The sequence below is a fragment of the Patella vulgata genome, chromosome 6, assembly GCF_932274485.2.
Source record: "Patella vulgata chromosome 6, xgPatVulg1.2, whole genome shotgun sequence".
NCBI lineage: Eukaryota > Metazoa > Mollusca > Gastropoda > Patellidae > Patella > Patella vulgata.
In genome coordinates this window covers 69,528,111-69,549,904 of record NC_065884.2, presented here as the reverse complement: position 1 = coordinate 69,549,904, position 21,794 = coordinate 69,528,111, and the positions used below count along the sequence as shown (strand labels likewise).

The window sequence follows — 21,794 nt, the reverse complement described above, 5'->3', positions numbered from 1 at the left end:
TTCGGTCGTGAACAGGTTTCATTTTAAAGTACGTCAGAATACTTGAAGCCACAGAAGACCACATCGTTTCTGATTGCCAAGTCGGATATGACGCAATTTGATTGGCTATTACATCAGTTGGTCGGATGAGAATAGAACTGATCCTATCCATGCAACAAGCTGTCCATCCGACCATTTGTCTGATGAGTTGGTCGGATGCGACCGCTGCATCCGACGGTTGTATGGACTGGTTGTATCGTTATTGGCATAAAACAATGACATTTATATTTGTATGTTTTTATTCAGAGCAATATATTCAAAAATATTAGCACAATGGTAAAGCTGCACTACATTGTTTCACGGTAAACGATGAAAAGATACAACAAGGTGTGCCGACACAAATTGATTCCAACAATGGTTGAACCTAATCTTGTTCAATACGGTTGTGTTAAGTACATGGCCATAATTACGTCACATTACATTTTAATAACGCTACAATTACAATATAATTACATCACAATTACTATTTAATTACGTTACAATTACAATTTAACTACGTCACAATTTATCTACGTCACAATTACAATTTATCTACGTTACAATTACAATTTATCTACGTCACAATTACACTTTAATAGCGTCACAATAAAATTAAACGACTAATACATGCCATGAAACGTCTATTATAATTCTCATCCATAATAAGAATGAACTCAAAATTCAGATAAGCTTAGAAAAAACTATTAGAGGGTCAAGGAGACATGATATTACGTTATAACTATACCCAATATACAATATTTCAAACTACAAGCCATAGTAATTAATATCTGTCGTGTGAAATGCGGTCAAGTCTAATGACACGTCAGCTGAGGGGGCTGGATACGGGCCCGTAACTGGGGGTGGGGACGCGGGGGGGGGACAAACAGTTTCGTCCCCTCCCCCCCCCCCCCGTGGAAAAACTGTCAACCATAAAAACAATAGATATACATTGTCCATCAATGTTACAGCACCCCCTGAGAACACTTCTCGCCTCCTCGTTGCTCTGAGCTAGTTACGGCCCTGAATTTTCCGGAGGGTTTTTGAACCAATCAGATGTTAGTGTTAGTATTTACTGCTGAACACGAAGTGGGGACCTAGCCGTGATAGGGTCGCATAAGGAAACAAGCGTTTGGTATTGTATTTTGTTCCTTGGCTATGATTAGTGTAAACCTCTCGGGATGGTGTTATGGATTATTTCTGTGTGCATCCAGCCTGACAATATACCCCTCCCCACCCACCGGTGAAATGTTTTGTTTGTCGAGTACTGTCTAGATTAAGTAGTATTATTTAAGCTGTCACCTTATATTGTTTATATTTTAGTCTGATATGTTTACATCTTCTTTTGACATCACATCAATAGGCCTATTGTAGTAATTTCACCTCGATTGGAGACGACAATTAAAACATGATATTTTGCATACGGATAGTCCATTGGCAAATCACGCTATTTACCGAGATTTCGTCTTATGGTTTGGATGCAGTTATGGCGGGTGTGGCGTCAGGCAGGGTAAGTTTACTTTTCCGGACACCTGTTACCACTGTCGAGTATTTTGTACAAAGTGAACAGTCCATTTGCTGATTACACCATTTTGCCTATACCGTTTTTTTAGGACTTCGAATTAAGTCTAATGGTTTGGATTGTTCGTACTTCGTTTTATTTTATTGATGTGCATGTTTGACTATATATAGATAATGTACATATCACGTCTCCTCATCGAGTATTGCTACCAATAATAATTGATATATAATCTAAGTATAAATATTCTAATTGCTAATTATTTCATCATTAATATTTTACTCTATTTCTCAGACATTTTTCAACAGCAAATTGTGTTGATTTCATACTACGTCCACATGGTCGATTATTTTCGTTACCGTGCACCCATACACTCTTCCTCGCTTCTGAAAGTCAAGAATGGTAACAAGTTAAGTTATATTTATAGCACGGTTTTCATGAGTTAACTGGTTTAACCAAAGGCCGTAGGACGAGGTGTTAAACATGTTAACGAATGAAGCGTGCTATAAATGACTTGTAACATTGACACCTGCTCAACATGTTGTTATTGCGCAGAAAACCAATCCCACATCTCTATATGATTTCTACTAAAAATAGTGTGAACCAGCAAAGGCTCGATCCAATCTACTAGAGGGAAAACAAACTGCTTATTCAACGAAAAGAACAAAGGAAGAAACACCGTCCATGTTACAAGCCCATTTGGGTTGGTTTTCTCTCTCGTTTCAAAATAACGCCCTACTATTTTCTTGGTCAGACTTACACGTTAGAATTTGTACACATCTTACAACAAACAGCAGTTATTTTTGTTATGTCCACACTTCTTCTCGAGGCAATTAGCTACAGTTTCTATCGGATTTTTATCAAATTTACAGAAACTTGTGAAAGTAACGACTAGTTGCTAGGCAAACTATAATAAAGTCATGGTCACGTATTTTGGCGTAAAAAAAATTTACTGTTAAGGGATTTCTGTCGCTGATCATGTGACTAGTCGCCCATGGGTTAAAGCGGACCACCATAAAGTCACGTGATATTAAATCTTCCGTTGATTGATCATACATGGCGGTTGATGTAGATTTCGGAATGATGGGTAATTTTTTGTCGTCAGAGCAATACCATGCGCACCATGCGCGCAAACAATCAACGTCATATTGATATTACGTCACCTACCCCATTTTTGTCCAATAATAACAGGACAGGTCATTTTGACAGTTCTATAGTCTTTATATCCAGACGGTGTGTAGTTGTACCATAATACGGAAGCATTCTGAAATATATCCAATTCATTGCTCTGTTTATATAGAAATAATAGGGACAAGGGTTGCATAAAGGATGGAACACCCGTTACCACTCCTCAAACAGCGAAGAGAGATAGAGAGAGAACTGAGGTTTAACGTCCACTCGACACAAACTAGGTCATTTCGGGACTAACATGTGGTTTAATTTTATTTCAATAATTCGCTTGCGCGTAGGGGTCTTTAGCAGTGTGAGGAAACCGGAGGACCCGGAGAAAACCCACGAGGTTGGACAGGCGAACCTACTCCTTGTCACGTACAACCGGGGATTTGAAACCACGCCAGTTGACTCAATGACAAGCCTTTTGATACAGCGCTCACGAGCTAACCATTCGGCAATCCCCCCACCCCCCTCCCCCCACTTCAAACAGCGGAGACTCTGCTGGCTGCCAATGTGCCGAGGTTACCTTCTGTCGAGTGATGTATAAGGCTCCTAAAATCCAAGTTTAAACCATTTCTTGTTATGTTTGTTTCCCTTCAGAGTGTAAGTTAATTCGATTCCTCTCTCTCAGTTCGAATTGCGATGGGGACCGAGAGACGTTCTCGGCATATTTCAACCTTTAACAGTTCGTGTTGTGGACCGTCATGGTGGTGTTGCCTTGCTAGTCCTTCGGATGGCACGCAACGTCAGTCAGTAGGAATACAATGAAGCGTATCCTCCCTAGCATTTCTCATTTGACCATAGAAACAAAATAATCTTATGTTAGTCCCAAAATGACCAGATCCAACCTACTGTTCTGCTTCTATACTGGGCTAATAAATACGTGCATACGCCATATACAGTGTGCTATGGGGGAAATTTTGCCCGGACATCGGCACTATGGCCTACTCTAATATCGAATTCCAACCACCAGGAATCTTTTTTAATGCGCGGGACTTCGGCTTTTTGTCCCACCCGAACGACTAGTCAGCTGTCCTTGTCAGGCCCTCTGTCCTGCACACACGCCGAAAAGTCCCGGTGAACTTTCTCGGCCATTGCACGGATCGAACACGCGTCCTCCAGGCTAGCGAGCCAGTGTCTTACCCACTAGCCCCGTAGCTCCCAGAAAAATATATTATGACATGGGATGTGCACTAAGCAGTATATGGCTAATCTTCTAAAATATTTGATACTAGTAATTCTTATTACCTTTATGGGTTTCACACTTATTCCAAGCCGTGTAAATATTTCACGTCCACCATGTTTAACATCAGAGAGCTACAAAAAATGGAAGCAAGAACAAACCAATTATTTCAAGAAATACAGCAACTAATCAAATTAAGACAAACTAAAGTGGAAAAGATGGTCTTGGACTAATACGTCATCAAACAGCCACCAATTCAATTGCCATATGAACAAGTTACATGCAGATTATAGCTATACAAATGTATAGTGTCCGTGGAGGTTTCTTGTTAAAGAAAATATAATTTTAACACAGCTACGATAGATGCCTAATGAAGATTTCAAGAAAGGGAAGTGACTAAAGCAAAAGAAAAACTCGAGTTATCCTTCTTTATAACTGACCGAAGTGATAATAGATACACGGGTGAATTTCTGCTCACTAATAAGAAGATAGTGTCCTTTAAGGTGGAACAATTAAAGGGAGATAACCAGTCGACGTATGAATACTTACAAATAATAACACTGTTGCCATTCTGTCACCAGAATATTTCATTAAATAAGTACTAGTTGGACTCTGAAATATTTCAATATATAAAATCAAATATAACAGTAGTAAAGTCTTCAATCTTGATCGTCCAGTTTTTGGACAACAATATTGTTTTCCATTTCTTTATCAATATTAGAATTACCTAAATTAGTCATTTCACATTTAATTCAGAACACAAAACCAAAAGAGCAAAAGTAGATACATCCCGATTTGGATTCATTCGGCTTGTTTATATCATTTTCATATGATTCTGAATGTGGCGATATTACTAATTCTTTATGGTTATGTATATACTGAACTGAATAAATCATTTGCATATGATTCTCAATGTCGCGATATACTGAACGGAATAGATCATGTGTGAACTGATATTAGCGGCTTTAATATAAAGGACGCCTAAATATGCTGAAGTGCACGATCTCACCCAACATCCAAAAGCTTTATATCAGGTATTATGGACGCGGACAAGGGTCAACCGAGTCGAAAAATACCGATGAGAGAGAGAAAGAGAGAGAGAGAGAGAGAGAGAAAGATGGGGTTTAACGTCCACTTGACAAAAACTATGTCATTTCAGGACCAACGTTCGGTTCAGTTTTTTATTTCCATAATTCGCTTGGGCTTAGGGGTCTTAAGAAGTAGAAGGAAACCGGAAGACCCGGAGAAAACTCACGAGGTTGAATAGACGACCCCACTGCTTGCCATGTACAACTGGAGAATCAAAACCACGCCAGTTGACTCAATGACAGACCTTATGATACAGCGCGTACGCCCTAACTATTCAGCCATCCAACATCCCCCCCACCCCGGTGTCTACTGAATCAAGTAGATGCGATTACGTTTTAAATGCTGACGTTGTTTCCGGCGTCTGTTATTTCAACCAGCAATAATTTTATACTTACTATAAAGAAATCAACATGTACATCATAATGTCCCCCGATACCATAGTCAACAACCTACAATCATAAAAACATATTCCATAATGTACACGTCTCATATAAACCAAGAAAATATACGATCAAGGTTGAAACATACGGTTTGTCATAAAACAAGAACATATGTATACAATGTCAAGGACTAGTCGATTTGTAGAATTTAATGAAATATCGTTTCCATTACAAGTCAAACGTCAAACTTTCATTTCGTGCTCCTCCATATCCTCGGTATCCCCAGTGGGCTCATTTCATCCCATTACACTATACCCTGGGTTAATCCATGGCGGAAACACGTATTCAAATGATTGCCCTTGGTCGTAGCTTGATTCTACGAACCAATCAAAAAAACAGTTTACAAGCCAGTCTTTACCATTCACAACACTCGTGGCTTGTTCGCTAGATTATGACAAAGTTTGCAAGAAATTTAATAATAACAACAGAGCATGACGTCATCAATCCCATCTTGGAATTGTAACACCCATGAAACAAGTTTGCCAAGTTTCATGCGACTTGAGGGATCACGGTAGCTAAGTGGGTAAGACGCTGGCTCGCTAGTCTGGAGGTCGCGTGTTCGATCCCTGCATTTGCCGAGAAAGTTCATTGGGATTTCCGACGTGATTTCCCCTTGTCAGTGATGCAGGACGGAGGGCCTGACAAGGACAGCTGTCTAGTCGTTCGGATGGCACGAAAAACCGAGGTCCCGTGTACACATTGGCGTGCACGTAAAAGATCCCTTGACAGTTGGAATTCGATATAAGAGTAGGTCGTAATCCCGCTGTCCCAGTTCGGAGCAAAACAGTAGGACGTTAAACCCATTTCATTTCATTTGGCGGACCTTGGGCTTTTCCCCCCGATAAACTCTGCCCAAACAACAACAAGATGAGTAGCGCTGAGTAGGTTCAGTTACTGGTCAAAAGATAAACTTTATTTACCTTGAATGGTCCAGCACTGGGTAATCTGAAGCCTCTATCAGGATAATAATATTGGGTGTTATGTCCGATAACTCTGCCTAGCTTCTGTGATATTGTTAATATCTCGGAACCTTCTGTGTCATATAGATCAACGCTGGAATAAAATAGGTTCATGGGTTTTATTAAAATCCAGAGTCGTAGGGGATACTCGATTGTCAGTCCGGAACGTCCCGAATTGACAGAATTACAATCGAGTAGCGTGGAATTCAGTCCTGTCACAGTTCTGTCAGTCCCGACAATAGAGTTGGCGTGAGTAGCTATCACGGTTGGTTGAGATTTTGGGATGCTAGATTCACAGTCCGGAACGTCCCGAATTTACATAATTGTATCGGGTGACGCGGAATTCAGTCCTGTCACAATTCTGTGAGTCCCGACGACGGAGGTGGTGTGAGCAGAATTGTGACGTAATTAAACACGACGAACAGGTTTCGACCGCATGGTTGGATGAGATATTTATAATCCAGTCGACAAATGCGTTGTAGCCCGAAGTACCCATTTTCAAGTGATTGTCACTATTTTTTGGGATTGAGAGAATTCAATTCCGGAACGTTCAATCGAGTTCGCCCATTTTCTTATGCAGTCGACGCATGCGTTGTAGTCCGAAATCCCTCTTTCACTCGATTGTCTCTATATTTGGGAACGTTCAATCGAGTATCCCCAAAGTGTTGATACAGGGGAGATAAATCAAAATGTATTACCACAGATAAAACTTCAACCTACAAACACAATTGAATTAGGGCCATTCGCTCACAAAAAGGAGTTTAATTTGTCTTTACAATTTGAGTAAATACTCACGAGGCGCCATAACTCCCAGGTCTGTATCTCGAACTACCAGCCTCGTCGAATTCGTATTTGAGTGCTAACTGGAAGACAAAAGCCCACAATAAACAGAAACAGTCAAATTTGTACAGAAAGCAATCAAAGAAAATCACGCGAGGGCCATTTTAACGACATGCAGTTGACGAAGTGACGTTTATACATAGCTCGAGCCTGGGCCCTTATTCACGAAAACTTAAACTAAGTTACAACCGAAATTTTAAGAAATACTGAAACTTCATTGGATATATGTAAATTGATTTTACTGGTCAGCCAATCGAATTGCACTATTTCTTAAAATTCGATTGTATCTTAGTTTAAGTTTTCGTGAATAAGGGCCTTGTTTCACGAAATGTTAACTAAGATAAAATCAAAGTTTTAGTAATTTCATTGGATAATATTAGGCTGATTTTAGTGCTTAGCCAATCAAAATTGAAGTATCTACTAAAATTTGGATTTTATCTTTAGTTAAGATCTCGAGAAACAGGGCCCAGGTGTTTTACCTTTGATGGATGTAGACAGTCATAGTGGCTCAGAGAATAAAGCGGATCCCGGGTTCCGTGCCTGTGTTAGCCGAGAAAGGTCCTCGGCATTTTCCGGTGTGGATTCTCTTTGTCAATGGTGTTTTGGACGGGACGAAAAACACGAGGTCCCGTGAACACATTGGTGTGTAGGTAAATCACTGGAATGCAAATGATGTCGAATTTCCCTCATAGCACACTGCATGACGTATGCAATGAAATGGAGTTTAACGTCCTACTGTTCTGCTCCTAACCTGGGCTAATGAAGACGGGCATACGCCATACAGTGTGCTATGAGGGAAATTTTGCCCGGGCAGCGGCGCTACGGCCTACTCTTATATCGAATTCCAACTGCCAAGGGATCTTTTACGTGCACGCCAATGTGTACACGGGACCTCGGTTTTTCGTCCCATCCGAACGACTAGACAGCTGTCTTTGTTATGCCAGTCTTCGTTATCCCGGTTGGTGCAGAAAAGTAAGATGTTAAACCCCATTTCATTCAATACTCTCTCCAGGCTTAAATTTACCACGATGTACACCTTGATGCGCACGTCACAGAACCATTTAAAGTTGGAATTTAATTGCTGTCCGTGCAATATCGGACGTATTCCCGACTTTATTAGCCCGATTGGAGTAGAAACGTAGGACGTTTAAACCCCATTTCATTTACCATTGTGAACCCTACTCGCCTCATTGTCAACCCTACTCGCCCCATTGTGAACCCTACTCGCCCCTTTGTGAACCCTACTCGCCCCATTGTGAACCCTAGTCGCCCCATTGTGAACCCTAGTCGCCCCTTTGTCAACCCTACTCGCCCCATTGTCAACCCTACTCGCCCCATTGTCAACCCTACTCGCACCATTGTGAATTCTACTCGCACCATTGTGAATCCTACTCGCCCCATTCTCCCATTCTCAACCCTACTCGCCCCATTTTCAACCCTACTCGTCCCATGATTAAGAGTATCACCATTACTTACATCACTAGCATTCCTTTCTTTTAAAGTGTTCGTGTCGTTGTCATTGATGACGTCATATATAAGACTGATAAAGGGTGCATAATGAAGTATTTCTTCTTTATATCTATAGTAGGTAAGTTGATGATTGATATCTCTATACCGACATACGTGGTATCTCTTTAGTTTTTTCTGTAATAGACAAATAACCATACAATCAATGGTAAACATATATTCAGCAGATAAATCAAGGTCTGTCGGAGCTTCAAACTCGGCTTTATCCCAGAAACTGTGTAATTCTGCGAATACAAAACCGAACAAACATGAATACTTTTTTTTAAGAAACAAAAACGTAGTCTGCTACACAAATATGAGACTTTACATGAACGAGAGAGAGAGAGAGAGAGAGAGAGAGAGATGGGTTTAACGTCCACTCGATACAAACTAGGTTATTTCGGGACTAACATATAGTTTAATTTCATTTTAATAATTCGTTTGCGCGTAGGGGTCTTTAGCAATTGGATGAAACCGGAGGACCCGGAGAAAACCCACGCGGTTTGACAGGCGACCCTACTCCTTGTCACGTACAACCGGGGAATATAAACCACACCAGTTGACTCAATGACAGGCCTTATGATACAGCGCGCACGTGCTAAACATTCGGCCATCCGACCCCCCCCCCTCAGATAAAACGACCCCTACTAGTATGAAAGAACGTTTCGGGAACATGCTCCCCTTTTCACGGATTGTTTCCCTTACTGTTAGTCTGTTCATATTTAAAGGTCAACGGAAAAGGTTCAACTGTTGTTTTTTATAAATAATGCAAGTAATTATGTCGACATATCCTTTCCATAATTATAACACGAACCCGAATGTCAATATTACCTGCAACAGGTAAATTTCAGCGTTGGTAATATACGCCGGTCTCCGTGGGTAGTCGTAACTTTCCATCAATAAACAATCTATATTTCTATGATCAGAAGGACTAAAAGTTACGACTACCCAAGGAGAGCGGCGGATATTACTTACGTTGAAACATACCTGTTGCAGGTAATATTGATATTCGAGATCGTGTTATACTTATGGAAAGGATACGTTGGTATAATTACTTGCATGTTTTAAAAAATATTATGAAGCTTTTACGGTGAACTTTAAGCTCTGTAACCATGGCAACACCGATGAAATAGAAGACAACCTACCACTGTTTGCTCCTGGTTACATAAAATAGTGTAATTCGTCCACCAGTCTGGTTTCGGCACCAAATTATCCCACTCTCTCGGATGGAAACTATCCATTCTTGATTGGATGTCCATTTTATAGAAAGAATATTTATGCCCCGGATCTGAAAATAAAAAAAAGGAAACGGAGCCGTTACGCATAGTCCTCTGTTGTTCACAGTTACAACTTGCAGGGATACGAGACAGAAATTACACCCATAAACAGCTTTTTGAATGGTAACACACGAATGGAGATCAAGAGCAATAACCCTTCGCAAAATCACTGTACGGCGCTGAATGTGCCCCTTAAAGAATACCACAAAGTTTGGAAATAAAATCACACAAGCCCGGAACTGTAAAACCATTACACGGTTTCAGGGACACGGGCATTAACTCTAGACGAACAATTCAAAAATAAGTTTTGGTGTCAAGGGCAGTAAGTTCTGATCTGTAGAGTGCTCATAAGAAAAGTAAAAAGGCAGGCTAGAGAGTCGGACATGTGGCCCGCCGGACAGGGGTGATGACAAAATAGCCAGATTAGACAGTCGGACATATGAACAACCAAATAGGGGTGTTGACAATATTCTCTCGGGCAATGCTCGTGTACAGATATAATCTAAGTAGACTCTCCTTTTCAGATAAAATATATGTTATCGTTTGCTAAGAATGTAATATTATAGTTACCTAGTCTCATTCCCAGGTCGATCAGTTCATCAGCAAGTTCTGATTGCTCCATCTGAAAACAACAGTTGTTACAATATGAGCATTACTTGGAGATACACAATATGTTCCTGGGGCAAAATTAAATTAGTTGTTCGACCCCGAGCAATCCACATTCGTCCATTCTACCCTCTGAAATGTTAATTGTTAAAGAGCGTCAATCATTGAGTCTTGCTCTAATCCTTCCCGTTTCTAGTCGTTATTAAATCCAGTGGGGATTGCTATCTTACTTTACTGTAACAGCTGGGCTAAAGAGTATGGCGGGGACGATTCTTCATCGAATTCATACTATTATGGGTACAATGGTGAGAATCGGATTTTAATACCATCCGATGAACTAGACACCTCTCCGTCCCGTGTCGCTGACAATTAAAAACCAGGATGACACATCACGAGTAATCGTCACAACAACGGTATCGCTTTCTATATCCAATTATTATTTCATATCCCATCTGTCAGCGACCAGTTGAAGGGCTGCCAAATTACAAAAAGGTCGTTATTAAACCAACGGAACAAAATACTATACTTACATATTTAGCTATATAAATAGCCCTTGTCAAGGCAACAGACCAGTCGAAAGGTGAATCAACTATTTTTTCGTTTAATTCCCCGAGAGCTTCAAGATACCATAATAAAGCTGTTTGGGGGTAGCCGTACATATGCATTCTTTTCGCTATTTGAAAAATATCGGTTTTGCCCAGTACCGGAGAGTTACTTCCCATGTATTGTCCATTGGTAATTTCCTGTACTGATATATTATAGGTATATTGAATGCGGATGAGCGCCAAGATGGTTTGCCGTAAATCAAGGTCTGTCGGAGCTTCAAACTCGGCTTTATCCCAGAAACTGTGTAATTCTGCGAACAGAAAAACGAACAAACATGAATACCTTTTCACGAAACACAAATATGGGGCTTTACACCGACACGAGAGAGAGAGAGAGAGAGAGAGAGGGGGGGAGAGAGAATTAACGTCTACTCGACACACACAAACTAGATTATTTCGGGACTCAAACACTGAACACTGACTAAAAGGAAAATAATTTTCCATATTTAATTCACGTAATGTGTACTAGCTTACTAATGGTAATGGTGACAACCATAATTGAAATTGGTTTAAAATAAAATTCCGTACGACTATTAATAGCCGTCCGTAATAACGACAATATTTTAAAGAGTAAGCCTCTGACAGCATGTGTATCAAAAATAATCATCACGGTAAACGACACTTAGATCTAAATCTAGTATCGCTGGTTTATAATGATTGACCTAATTCCAACCAATGCATGTCACGTGTCATCGGGATTCGGGAAATGACTGTTTCTCAGGTTATTCGGTGTGTTTCTCAGGATATTCGGTGTTCTATCTGGGGTTTATATCGAATGACTATTTAAATTTAACTAACAACTTGTCAGTAAAACCATCAAATGTGAAATCCAATTATTATTTTCCGGATTATCAAAACTACCGTTAAATAAATGTGCTAATGACCCAGATTCTGACTAAGGTACGGTGACTATCATCGTATCGTATTCGTAGCCACAAGTTATAATAATTAACCTGTTCTACGATTCATTGTTTTATAAGTAGGATTTTTTCAAACGTGGACCGACTGAAGCCGGCAATAATGAGCCGATTAAGATCGAATGATTGAAATACATTGCATTGTTGTCAATGACTTTCGGTGTTTAACACGAATCAAATTCTAGTTCACAAGGGGAGGTAATTAAAATCACGTGATACAAAAATGGAGGTTCTTTCGAATCAGTTTAATACATTTGAATGGATATTCACGTATGGGGCATGTAGATACATGCGGCATATATTTTTTATGACTTGCTTATCGATGTTCGGGCGGGCGTTACATATTTTTTATTTTTCATCAAGACTAATAAATAGGCCGCACGCGCAACTAATTTTGCGTGCGGGTGGTGCCCGAGAAACAACTTATTTTATTTGTGTTGCCTTATGGTTTAATTTTATTTCAATAATTCGCTTGCGCTTAGGGGTCCATAGCGGAGAACCCGGAAAGAATTCTCACGGTTGGAAAGGCGACCCTAATCCTTGTCACGTACAAGCTGGGAATCGAAACCACGTCACTTGACTCAGTGACCTACCTTATGATTTGACAGACACGCATTAACCCACTATCCAACCCAACCCCTCGCTTTGCTGGGTAAAACTTGGGTAAAAGGATATCTTAGAACATTTTAGCACGCTTTTAAACATAAAGAAATTATTATGTTATAGTTATATTGATCGTTTGACACACCTCTCCATCTTTTACAAATAATGTCTCAGGTGACGATATGACGATATTGTCATTTACAATACTTGCACGTATAGCGCTACTTGCACGTCAATGTGTACACGGGACCCAGGTGTTTCATCCCCTGTCCCCTGTCATAAGCTCCGCCAATGATTCAAAATAAAAATAATGAGGTTGTACCCTACCCTACCCCCACCCCCACAGGGGTGAATGGTTATTCTATACTTACTGCCAGTGTATGATGTCTGGCTGTTCAACCAATGTCTATAGCTACATAGAAAATCTCTGACAATGACGTAGGTATGAACTGGATTATTTACTATATCATCTATGGGTGTGCTGGCATCTCTGGTTATATTACTCTCCGTTTCATCTATCAGACTAAAAAATACAACACATACAATAATCATTTATTATACTGAAATACACAACAAATACATTAATCATTTATTAGACAAATACAATAATCATTTATTAGACTGAAAATACACAACACATACAATAATCATTTATTAGACTGAAAATACACAACACATACAATAATCATTTATTAGACTGTAAATACACAACAAATACAATAATCATTTATTAGACAACAAATACAATAATCATTTATTAGACAACAAATACAATAATCATTTAGATTGAAATACACAACAAATACAATAATCATTTATTAAACTGAAAATACACAACACATACAATAATCATTTATTAGACAACAAATACAATAATCATTTATTAGACTGAAATACAATAATTATCTCATATGAATGGTCACTGTGTGATAATTAGGAATTGTGAGATGACCCGAAATGGGTTTTAACGTCCTTCTGCTTTGCACCGACTGAAGACATGTATACACCATCCTGTGGCTTATGGTGGCTTATATCGATGTCGCACTGCCAAGACCCCTTACGGAAGCTGTTCCTTGTTAGTCTCTCCGTCTTGCACCGCCGGAAACTCCCGAGGAACTTTCTCGGCAAACTTCGGGATCGATCCCGGAACATCCCGTTTAGAAATGAAAATATTCTGCTCCGACTGGGCTAATGAAGACGGGCATAATTCGTACAGTGTGCTATAAGGGGAATTTTGCCCGGGCAACGGCACTATGGCCTACTCTTATATCGAATTCCAACTGCCAAGGGATCTTTTACGTGTATGTCAATGTGTACACAGGACCTCGGAGTCTCTTGCCCAATGAACGACCTTGGCCCCTAACAGTAGTAGAGATACATGAACGCGCTTACAAAATTACAACGCTTATATTCAGGACAAAATTGGGTCCAGTAAAATATATATAAAACGAAAGGAACGTATTGTGCACTTGCTTTTATTGGACTTGTAAACCACAACTCAATCTAAATCAGATCATAAATCAATTATATCTCAAAAATTGAATAGTTCCGAATGAATTTCTGACATGCTCGTTTTCATTATACATTTGATAATTTGATGTTTAAACTTACTTTCTGAGTTTCACAATTCGTTCAGTAAGCACTTCCATTTCCTTCTCATAACCAGTCGTCCTGGAAAACATAAACCATCGATCATGTATTCCACTGTCACAGTCTACCACGGATTTTTATGAATGAATGAAGAATGAATGAATGAATGAATGAATAAATGGGTTTTAGCATCTTACTTGTCGGCTCCAACCTAGCTGACAACAATAATGATGTCAAAGTGAGAGAGAGAGAGAGAGAGAGAGAGAGAGAAAGAGGGAGAGAGAGTAACGTCCACTCGACACAAACTATGTTATTTCGGGACTAACATTTGATTCAATTTTGAGAGAGAGAGAGAGAAAGAGAGAGAGAGAGAGAGAGAGAGTATCGTCCACTCGAAACAAACTATGTTATTTCGGGACTAACATATGATTCAATTTTATTTCAATAATTCGCTTGCGCGTAGGGGTCTTTAGCAGTGGGAGGAAACCTGAGGACCCGGAGAAAACCCACGAGGTTGGACAGGCGACCCTACTCCTTGTCACGTACAACCGGGTAATCGAAACCACGCCAGTTGATTCAATGACAGACCTTATGATAGAACGCGCACGCTCCAAAAATTCGGCTATCCAAACGCCCTGATTTCAAAGGATTCTGTTAGTGAGCGAGCGACTTCATCAGTAAGCCACCGTGGCGTAAACAATGGGTTGGAAGGTGATTCCAAATATATGATAATCATATACAAAGAGGAAGAATAGGATTCGGTTTAACGTCTCGTCAATACATCAGTTCGTTTATTTTGGGACTAACAAGCTGTTCATCTGGTTACGTGTACAATGTGAGCAGGCAAATTTATCCCATGCAGTGGCCGTTCTCGTCTTTGAATTCCGACTGACAAGGGATCTTTTACGTTCACTATCGATCTGTCGGTTTTACATCCAATCCGAACGACTAGACACAGTTCCCATACCCACCCCAACCCCTGACAAGTTGGAACCGGGATTGAAAATTCACGAAAATCAGTTTTCAATCAGTATTACTGAAATTTATTTGAGTAATGAACTCCAAAAAATTGTTTCACACCCGTCTTCCTATCATTGCCCAATATAATCCGCATTTTTTATATATCTGGTTGTGAAAAGAGCGACAACTCTAGATTTTGTTAGTAAAAATGTCCAACAAGTAAGCTATAAATATATGATAAAATATAGCCCATTAATCGACCATGTGGACATCTGTTCATATAACATGCACATTGAACAAGTGTACCATTGATTGGGTGAGAGAAATGGAGCTTAACTATCCCTAGTCTCGATACACACAACTTCATTTCCATTCTAGCATATGTTATATGAAGATCTATTTTATTAAGAAGAAAACGGCGACTATATACAAACCCGGGATCGACCTCATAACTTGTATAGATGACATACTACACATACTTTAACTCCATACAAACCAGGGATCGACCTCATGACGTTAACGCCACACAAAACAGATTATCTTGGGACTAACACATGGTTTATTGTGCACGCAGAAGACTATACGGAGAAAACCCACGCGGTCAGACAGGCGAGCATATTAGTTGTCACGTACCAACTCGCGATCCAACCTATAATGTGCATAGATCACTCGCTCACGTCCAACCCCCTGCAAAAATTTCCACAGATCACTCGCTCACCTCCAACCCCCTGCAAAAATTGGCATAGATTACTCGCTCACGTCCAACCCCCTGCAACAATTTGCATAGATCACTCACTCACGTCCGACCCCCTGCAACAATTTGCATGGATTACTCGCTCACGTCCATTCCCCTGCATATATTTGCATAGATTACTCGCTCACCTCCAACCCCCTGCATACATTTGCATAGATTACTCGCTCATTGCAACCCCCTGTAAACATTTGCATAGATTACTCGTTCACCCCCCCCCCCCCGCATACATTTGCATTTGCATAGATTACTCGCTCACCGATCGCCAGTATTTTGTTGTACTTTGTATCTATAGCGTAATGTTGTAGCCCTTGTCACGTAACACCAACCTCGTGGGTTTTCTATGGGTCCTCCGGTTTCCTCTCACTGCTAAAGAACCCTACGCGCAAGCGAGTTATTGAAATAAAATTGAACCATGTGTTAGTCCCTAAATGACCTGGTATTTGTCGCGTGGACGTTAAACCCCATTTCTCTCTTGTCACGTAACCACGGGGTCAGATAGGCGATCCCTTGTCACGTACAACTGCATAGCCACGAGGTCAGACAGGCGACCACGCCCCTTGTCACGTAGGCTAACAACTAGGCCTTAGACCACTCACCCACTCCACCCAAAAATGTTCTTGTACTTTGTATAATGTTATAAACTTGAATAAAATAAAAATAAAAATGAAAAAATTACTTTTTTAAATCTATCATTCTCTCTTCCTCATATTCAATATATTTTCTTAGATTATCTGTTATATTCTTTCTGTGATTTAAGAACGTTTTCATCTTATGCGAAGAACTAGATACATGACAGTTTACTAGATACACACTACACAACAATATCACAATAACCGCTTGGTTCTTCAAGATCATATCCATATTTATCTTCGCCCTGTCTTTAAACATGCATTAATAAAACATTCACGAATTCACAGATAATTGTTTTCCTTTTAGATGTTTTTCAGTTTTCCAATTTGTTAATTAATCCATTCCCTAATCAGAGTTCATTAATTTTTTTCCCCCAGAAACACTGTTCAAACCGTGTTATTAGGCAAGTGATTCCGTATGCAACAAATTTTACAGGTCGGCTAATGTATTAAAATGGCGGCATATTAAATCGATATTTATATATATATTGAAATCTAAATACAAGTAGGCATGTATTCTTAGTTAGTTAGATCTTAAGAGTCGACATATTGGATCAGGGAGTGACAGCTTGTCACAAATCGACCCATAGTATCACCGTGGCATGTAACACGTTGTTTCATGTCATTGATCATCAACTTTTTATTTACAAAATCTAAATACCGTAGCACTATACTAATTATTCTTTGTGTGTCATTTCGGGACTAACGTATGGTTCAATTTTATTTCAATAATTCGCTTGCGCGTAGGGGTCTGTAAGGGGCCCGAAGAAAACCCACGAGGTTGGACAGGCAACCTTACTGTCACGTAGAAGCCGGGAATCGAAATCACGAAAGTTGACTCAATCACAGAGTTTATGATACTACCCGCACGCGCTAACCATCCCACTCCCATCGTGTAAAAGACGTGGACCGTGGAAAAATTAAATAAAATGGTGTTTAACGCCCTGAATGTCTCCTTCTTGCACCCGGTGTCCTGGCAGTGGAGTGGCGCTACGGCCTACACTAAGTTGGACTAACAGCTGGCAAGGGTTATTATACGTACAAGTCAATGTGTATACAGAACCTCGGTGTTTCGTGTCTCATCCGAACGGCTACACACTGTTCCTTGTCATGCCCCCCGTCCTGTATCACTGACAATGCAACGTCAAGCCAGAGAACATTCTCGGCTAACATCGGGACCTCCAGATTAGTGAACCAACGTTTTACTCACTGTGCCACATAAACCAGAAACGTGGATTGATACACAAGATAGAGAGAGAGAGAGAGAGAGAGAGAGAGAGAGTTTATTTCAATAATTCGCTTGCGCGTAGGGGTCTTTAGCAGTGGAAGGAAACCAGGGAGGGGGCAAAACAAAACGGAGCTTGAACGGGCGACCCTACTTCTTGTCGCGCACAACCGGGGAATCGAGACTCAATGACAGACCTTATGCGATAACCATTCGGCCATACAACCCCGTGACCAGATGCTTAACTCCCTTGTTTTGATTCTATCTTGTCTTTGAATTAATTTATGTTTTTCATCCTGACAATGGGTGAGGATTTAAAATATAAAATGTTTTAATCAACTCAGTCTAACAGGCAGCAGATGGTGTAATCAATATTCGGTTAACCGTTAAACCGTTTGTTGTTGTATTCTACAGTTAATGAGCAGTATACAGAACACAATCAGTGCTTATTATAATTAGTGACAATTGTTTGTAACTTGTATAATAAATATTTATAGTTCATGTAACATGTCGATAAATTATCATATAAATATATGGCCACCAATCTCGTTGCTGAAATTCTGAATTGACAGTCGGGACATATTTAAAAGAATACAGTGCGCCGAAGTCATTCCAATCACCTTCGGACTATCGGCCAAGGGGAAACAGTTTAATATTTGGCAGCCAATTTCGTTGCTGACAGTGGGGACATATTTAAAAGAATACAAGTAGCCGAATCCATTCCAATCACTTTAGGACTATCGGACAGTGGGAAACAGTATAATATTTATCACTATGTTCTGGTAAGTACTTTATTTAAAGTAGCTAAGTCTCTAACTCAATATCATCCAAAATCTTGGAAATTCAAAACACGAATTAATTGTCAATTTGAATCCACATTGATGTTGTGATGTTACCGGGAAATGATGGGCTTCTGATATCTAATATTTAAGACACAATAAACATTTTACCATTGGTAAACGAATCGTGTACCATAATGCGTTTCAGCGCCATTTGTAACAGGGAACTCGAAGAACAAGGCTAGACATATTCCACAAGCCATGTCAAACGGTGACAGTATATTCTTATCTGGAGAGCTTGCGCAATAAATATTATCGGTGTAGACTGGAATAACCAGACGCTAGAGGTTGCCATTCAGTTGAGACTTCTGGCGTATTTCGCCGAAATTAACTGATTTGAAATTAGAGTAAAAACGGAAACGATTGAATGTAAATCAGTTTATGTACATTCATATTACATTATTATATGCGTTGCGACCCATTTGTGTCAATTTCTAGGTCCCAAATATTAGCGATTTAGCTCCTTTAATATTAAAAATTATACATATAAACTAGTTAACATCTGGAAGATTTTATTCGCTGCTCTAAACGAAATTAAAAATGCATTACAAATGGAGCTGGACGTTCTTGCTATTATAGTTTAAAAATAGATAATGAAAAATGAATATATTGAAAATTCCAGTCAAATTATTTATTATAAATTATTATATGTGAGGTCATAAGTGTTTGAAGTTTTAACCAAATTATCGTCTCAACGGTACTTAACAACCGAGACTAAGTATCGATTATGTATTTTATCGTCAAATTCTGAAATGGTCGCGCTTCCAGTTTTCTCTCCCACTGCTAAAAGCCCCCCCCCTCTTTCTCTCTCTCCCTCTCTCTCTCTCTCTCTCCAATTGGTCTTCTTGTCTTTTAATGAGACTTGTATCTGTATTTTTATGTTAGTTCCAGTATACTGGTCTTCTTGTATTATTGTATTTGTTTATATTTTTATAATAGTTTCAGGGGATCACGTGGCTAAGTGGGTAAGACGCTGGCTCGCTAGCCTGGAGGTCGGGTGTTCGATCCCTGCATTGGTCGAGAACGTTCATTGGGATTTCCGACCGTGATTTCCCCTTGTCAGTAGTGCAGGATGGAGGGCCTGACAAGGACAGCTGTCTAGTCGTTCGGATGGGACGAAAAACCGAGGTCCCGTGTACACATCGGCGTGCACGTAATAGATCCCTTGGCAGTTGGAATTCGATATAAGAGTAGGCCGTAGCGCCGCTGCCCGGCCAAAATTTCCCTCATAGCACACTGTATGGCGTATGCCCGTCTTCATTATCCCAGGTTAGGAGCAGAACAGTAGGACGTTAAACCCCATTTCATTTCATTTCATTTTATGATAGTTTCAGTATACTGGTGATAGTTCCCTTCCTATTATGTATACCTGAGATTCTATCAGAGACAACAGTTTATATTAGGAGTGTGTGGGCAGGTAAAGTTGATGCTGAAGTCTGTTTAGATGTACCTGTGACAGGTATTACCTGTGGCTGGCAGATAGAATTCTCTTTCTCTCCTAAACTCACAGCATTAAATGTAAGTATTAAAGTAAAGGGTGCACAGCAAACTACATTCGTCATAAAATACAAGTAAAAATAATATTAAAGTATAAGTGTAAAAGAGGAAAGTAACAAACTACAGACCATTCGTTCCGGCGTGGTTTCCCCTTGTCAGTGATGCAGGACGGAGGGCCTGACAAGAACAGCTGTCTAGTCCTTCGGATGAGACCAAAAACCGAGGTCCCGTGTATATATTGGAATGCACGTAAAAGGTCCCCTGGCAGTTGGAATTCGATATAAGAGTAGGCGATAGTGCCGCTGCCCGGGTAAAATTTCCCTCATAGCACACTCTATGGCGTATGCCCGTCTTCATTAGCCCAGTATAGGAGCAGAACAGTAGGACGTTAAACCCCATTTCATTTCATATCATTTATAGAACATTCGTATAACATAAAATATATTAATACTATAGTCAAAGGACAAAATTCCACACACTGCAGTACATTCGTCTATTATAAAATAAATTAATGCTTTAGTCAATGGACGAAATCCACACACTGCAGTACATTCGTCTATCATAATATAAATTAATATTATAGTAAAAGGGGAAAATCCATAGACTGCAGTAAATTAATCTATCATAAAACAAATTTATATTACAGAAAAAGGGGAAAAATCCACAGACTGCAGTACATTCGTCTATCATAAAACAAATTTATATACTCAAAGCCATTAAATACGCAATGCCTAATTTGTGAAATATTTCTGGTAAACGTTTTCTTGGGCTTTCCTATTTTATGGCACATAGGTGAAACTTGTGATGGGTCTCTTTTGGTGGAGTTCTGGGTTTGAACCCAATATCAGTTCTCGGTAATGAACTTTGTTCGTGCAAACGCAACACTTGTCTTTTTTCACGATTTTAAGCAGTCCCATGTCACACGTTTTGCACGTGCATTCCCTGCATATGTACTATAGTAAAAATGGCAAAAAGTTACAGACTGCAGTAAATTAATCTATCATAAAATAAATTAATACCAAAGTAAAAGGAGGAAAATCCACAGACTATAAAGCATTCTATCATATAATCATCGGGGAAGCAATAACTAGTCTTAGTCCAAGGTTATAATAGTTTCGAACTTTATTTAAAAATTCCAACAAGGAACACAATAGGTTTAAATAGATGTATTATCATTAGTTTTCGCCTTTAATACGTTATTTTTTTCTTTTCTAAATATTCTCTTTAAGGTTTACGACGGCACAAACCTAGCGAATTATGACAACATCTTCATTGTTGGGAATAAAACTTACAATGCTGCACTACTGAACAGTAATGTTTGTTTTGGTTTGACTGGTGAAAACAGTGGTATAACTTATCCTAACAACCCTAATATAACAGCAGAGTTCCTGTGTGCCTGTTATACAACTGCTGCTGACAAAGATTGTAGTACCTTTACTCCTGTATCAACATCACCAACAACAACATCCACCACCACAACAACTAATACGCCTACAACAACGTTAATTTCAGATAATAGTGCTACAGTTTCTACAAATGATGGTGGTTTTGTTATGAGTACGGAAAAC

General features: G+C 39.6%; 1 protein-coding gene across 1 annotated transcript; it reads right to left on the bottom strand.

The window, feature by feature from the left end:
• Nucleotides 1-260: 260 nt before the first annotated feature.
• LOC126824035 (prolyl 4-hydroxylase subunit alpha-1) lies at nt 261-17,114 on the bottom strand. The gene is made up of 14 exons (XM_050553178.2): nt 16,713-17,114; nt 14,344-14,403; nt 13,104-13,255; nt 11,138-11,463; nt 10,572-10,623; nt 9,870-10,012; nt 8,695-8,862; nt 7,174-7,241; nt 6,340-6,472; nt 5,375-5,428; nt 4,440-4,502; nt 3,956-4,024; nt 2,702-2,798; nt 261-1,920 (listed from the first exon to the last, which is right to left on the bottom strand). Exons 1-14 carry the CDS (start codon nt 16,922-16,924, stop codon nt 1,805-1,807), a joined length of 1,713 nt encoding a protein of 570 aa, XP_050409135.1. The 5' UTR covers nt 16,925-17,114; the 3' UTR covers nt 261-1,804.
• Between the last annotated feature and the right edge of the window lie 4,680 nt (nt 17,115-21,794).

What these genes read in the sequence shown, in the direction of transcription:
- LOC126824035 (XM_050553178.2), bottom strand. Translation starts at nt 16,924, where the DNA reads ATGTTTAAAGACAGGGCGAAGATAAATATGGATATGATCTTGAAGAAC. An exon ending in CCAGACATCATACACTGGCA is followed by an intron (nt 11,464 to 13,103) that starts GTAAGTATAGAA and finishes TTCTGTTCGCAG; the next exon opens with AATTACACAGTTTCTGGGAT. An exon ending in CCAGTGCTGGACCATTCAAG is followed by an intron (nt 5,429 to 6,339) that starts GTAAATAAAGTT and finishes TTATGATTGTAG; the next exon opens with GTTGTTGACTATGGTATCGG.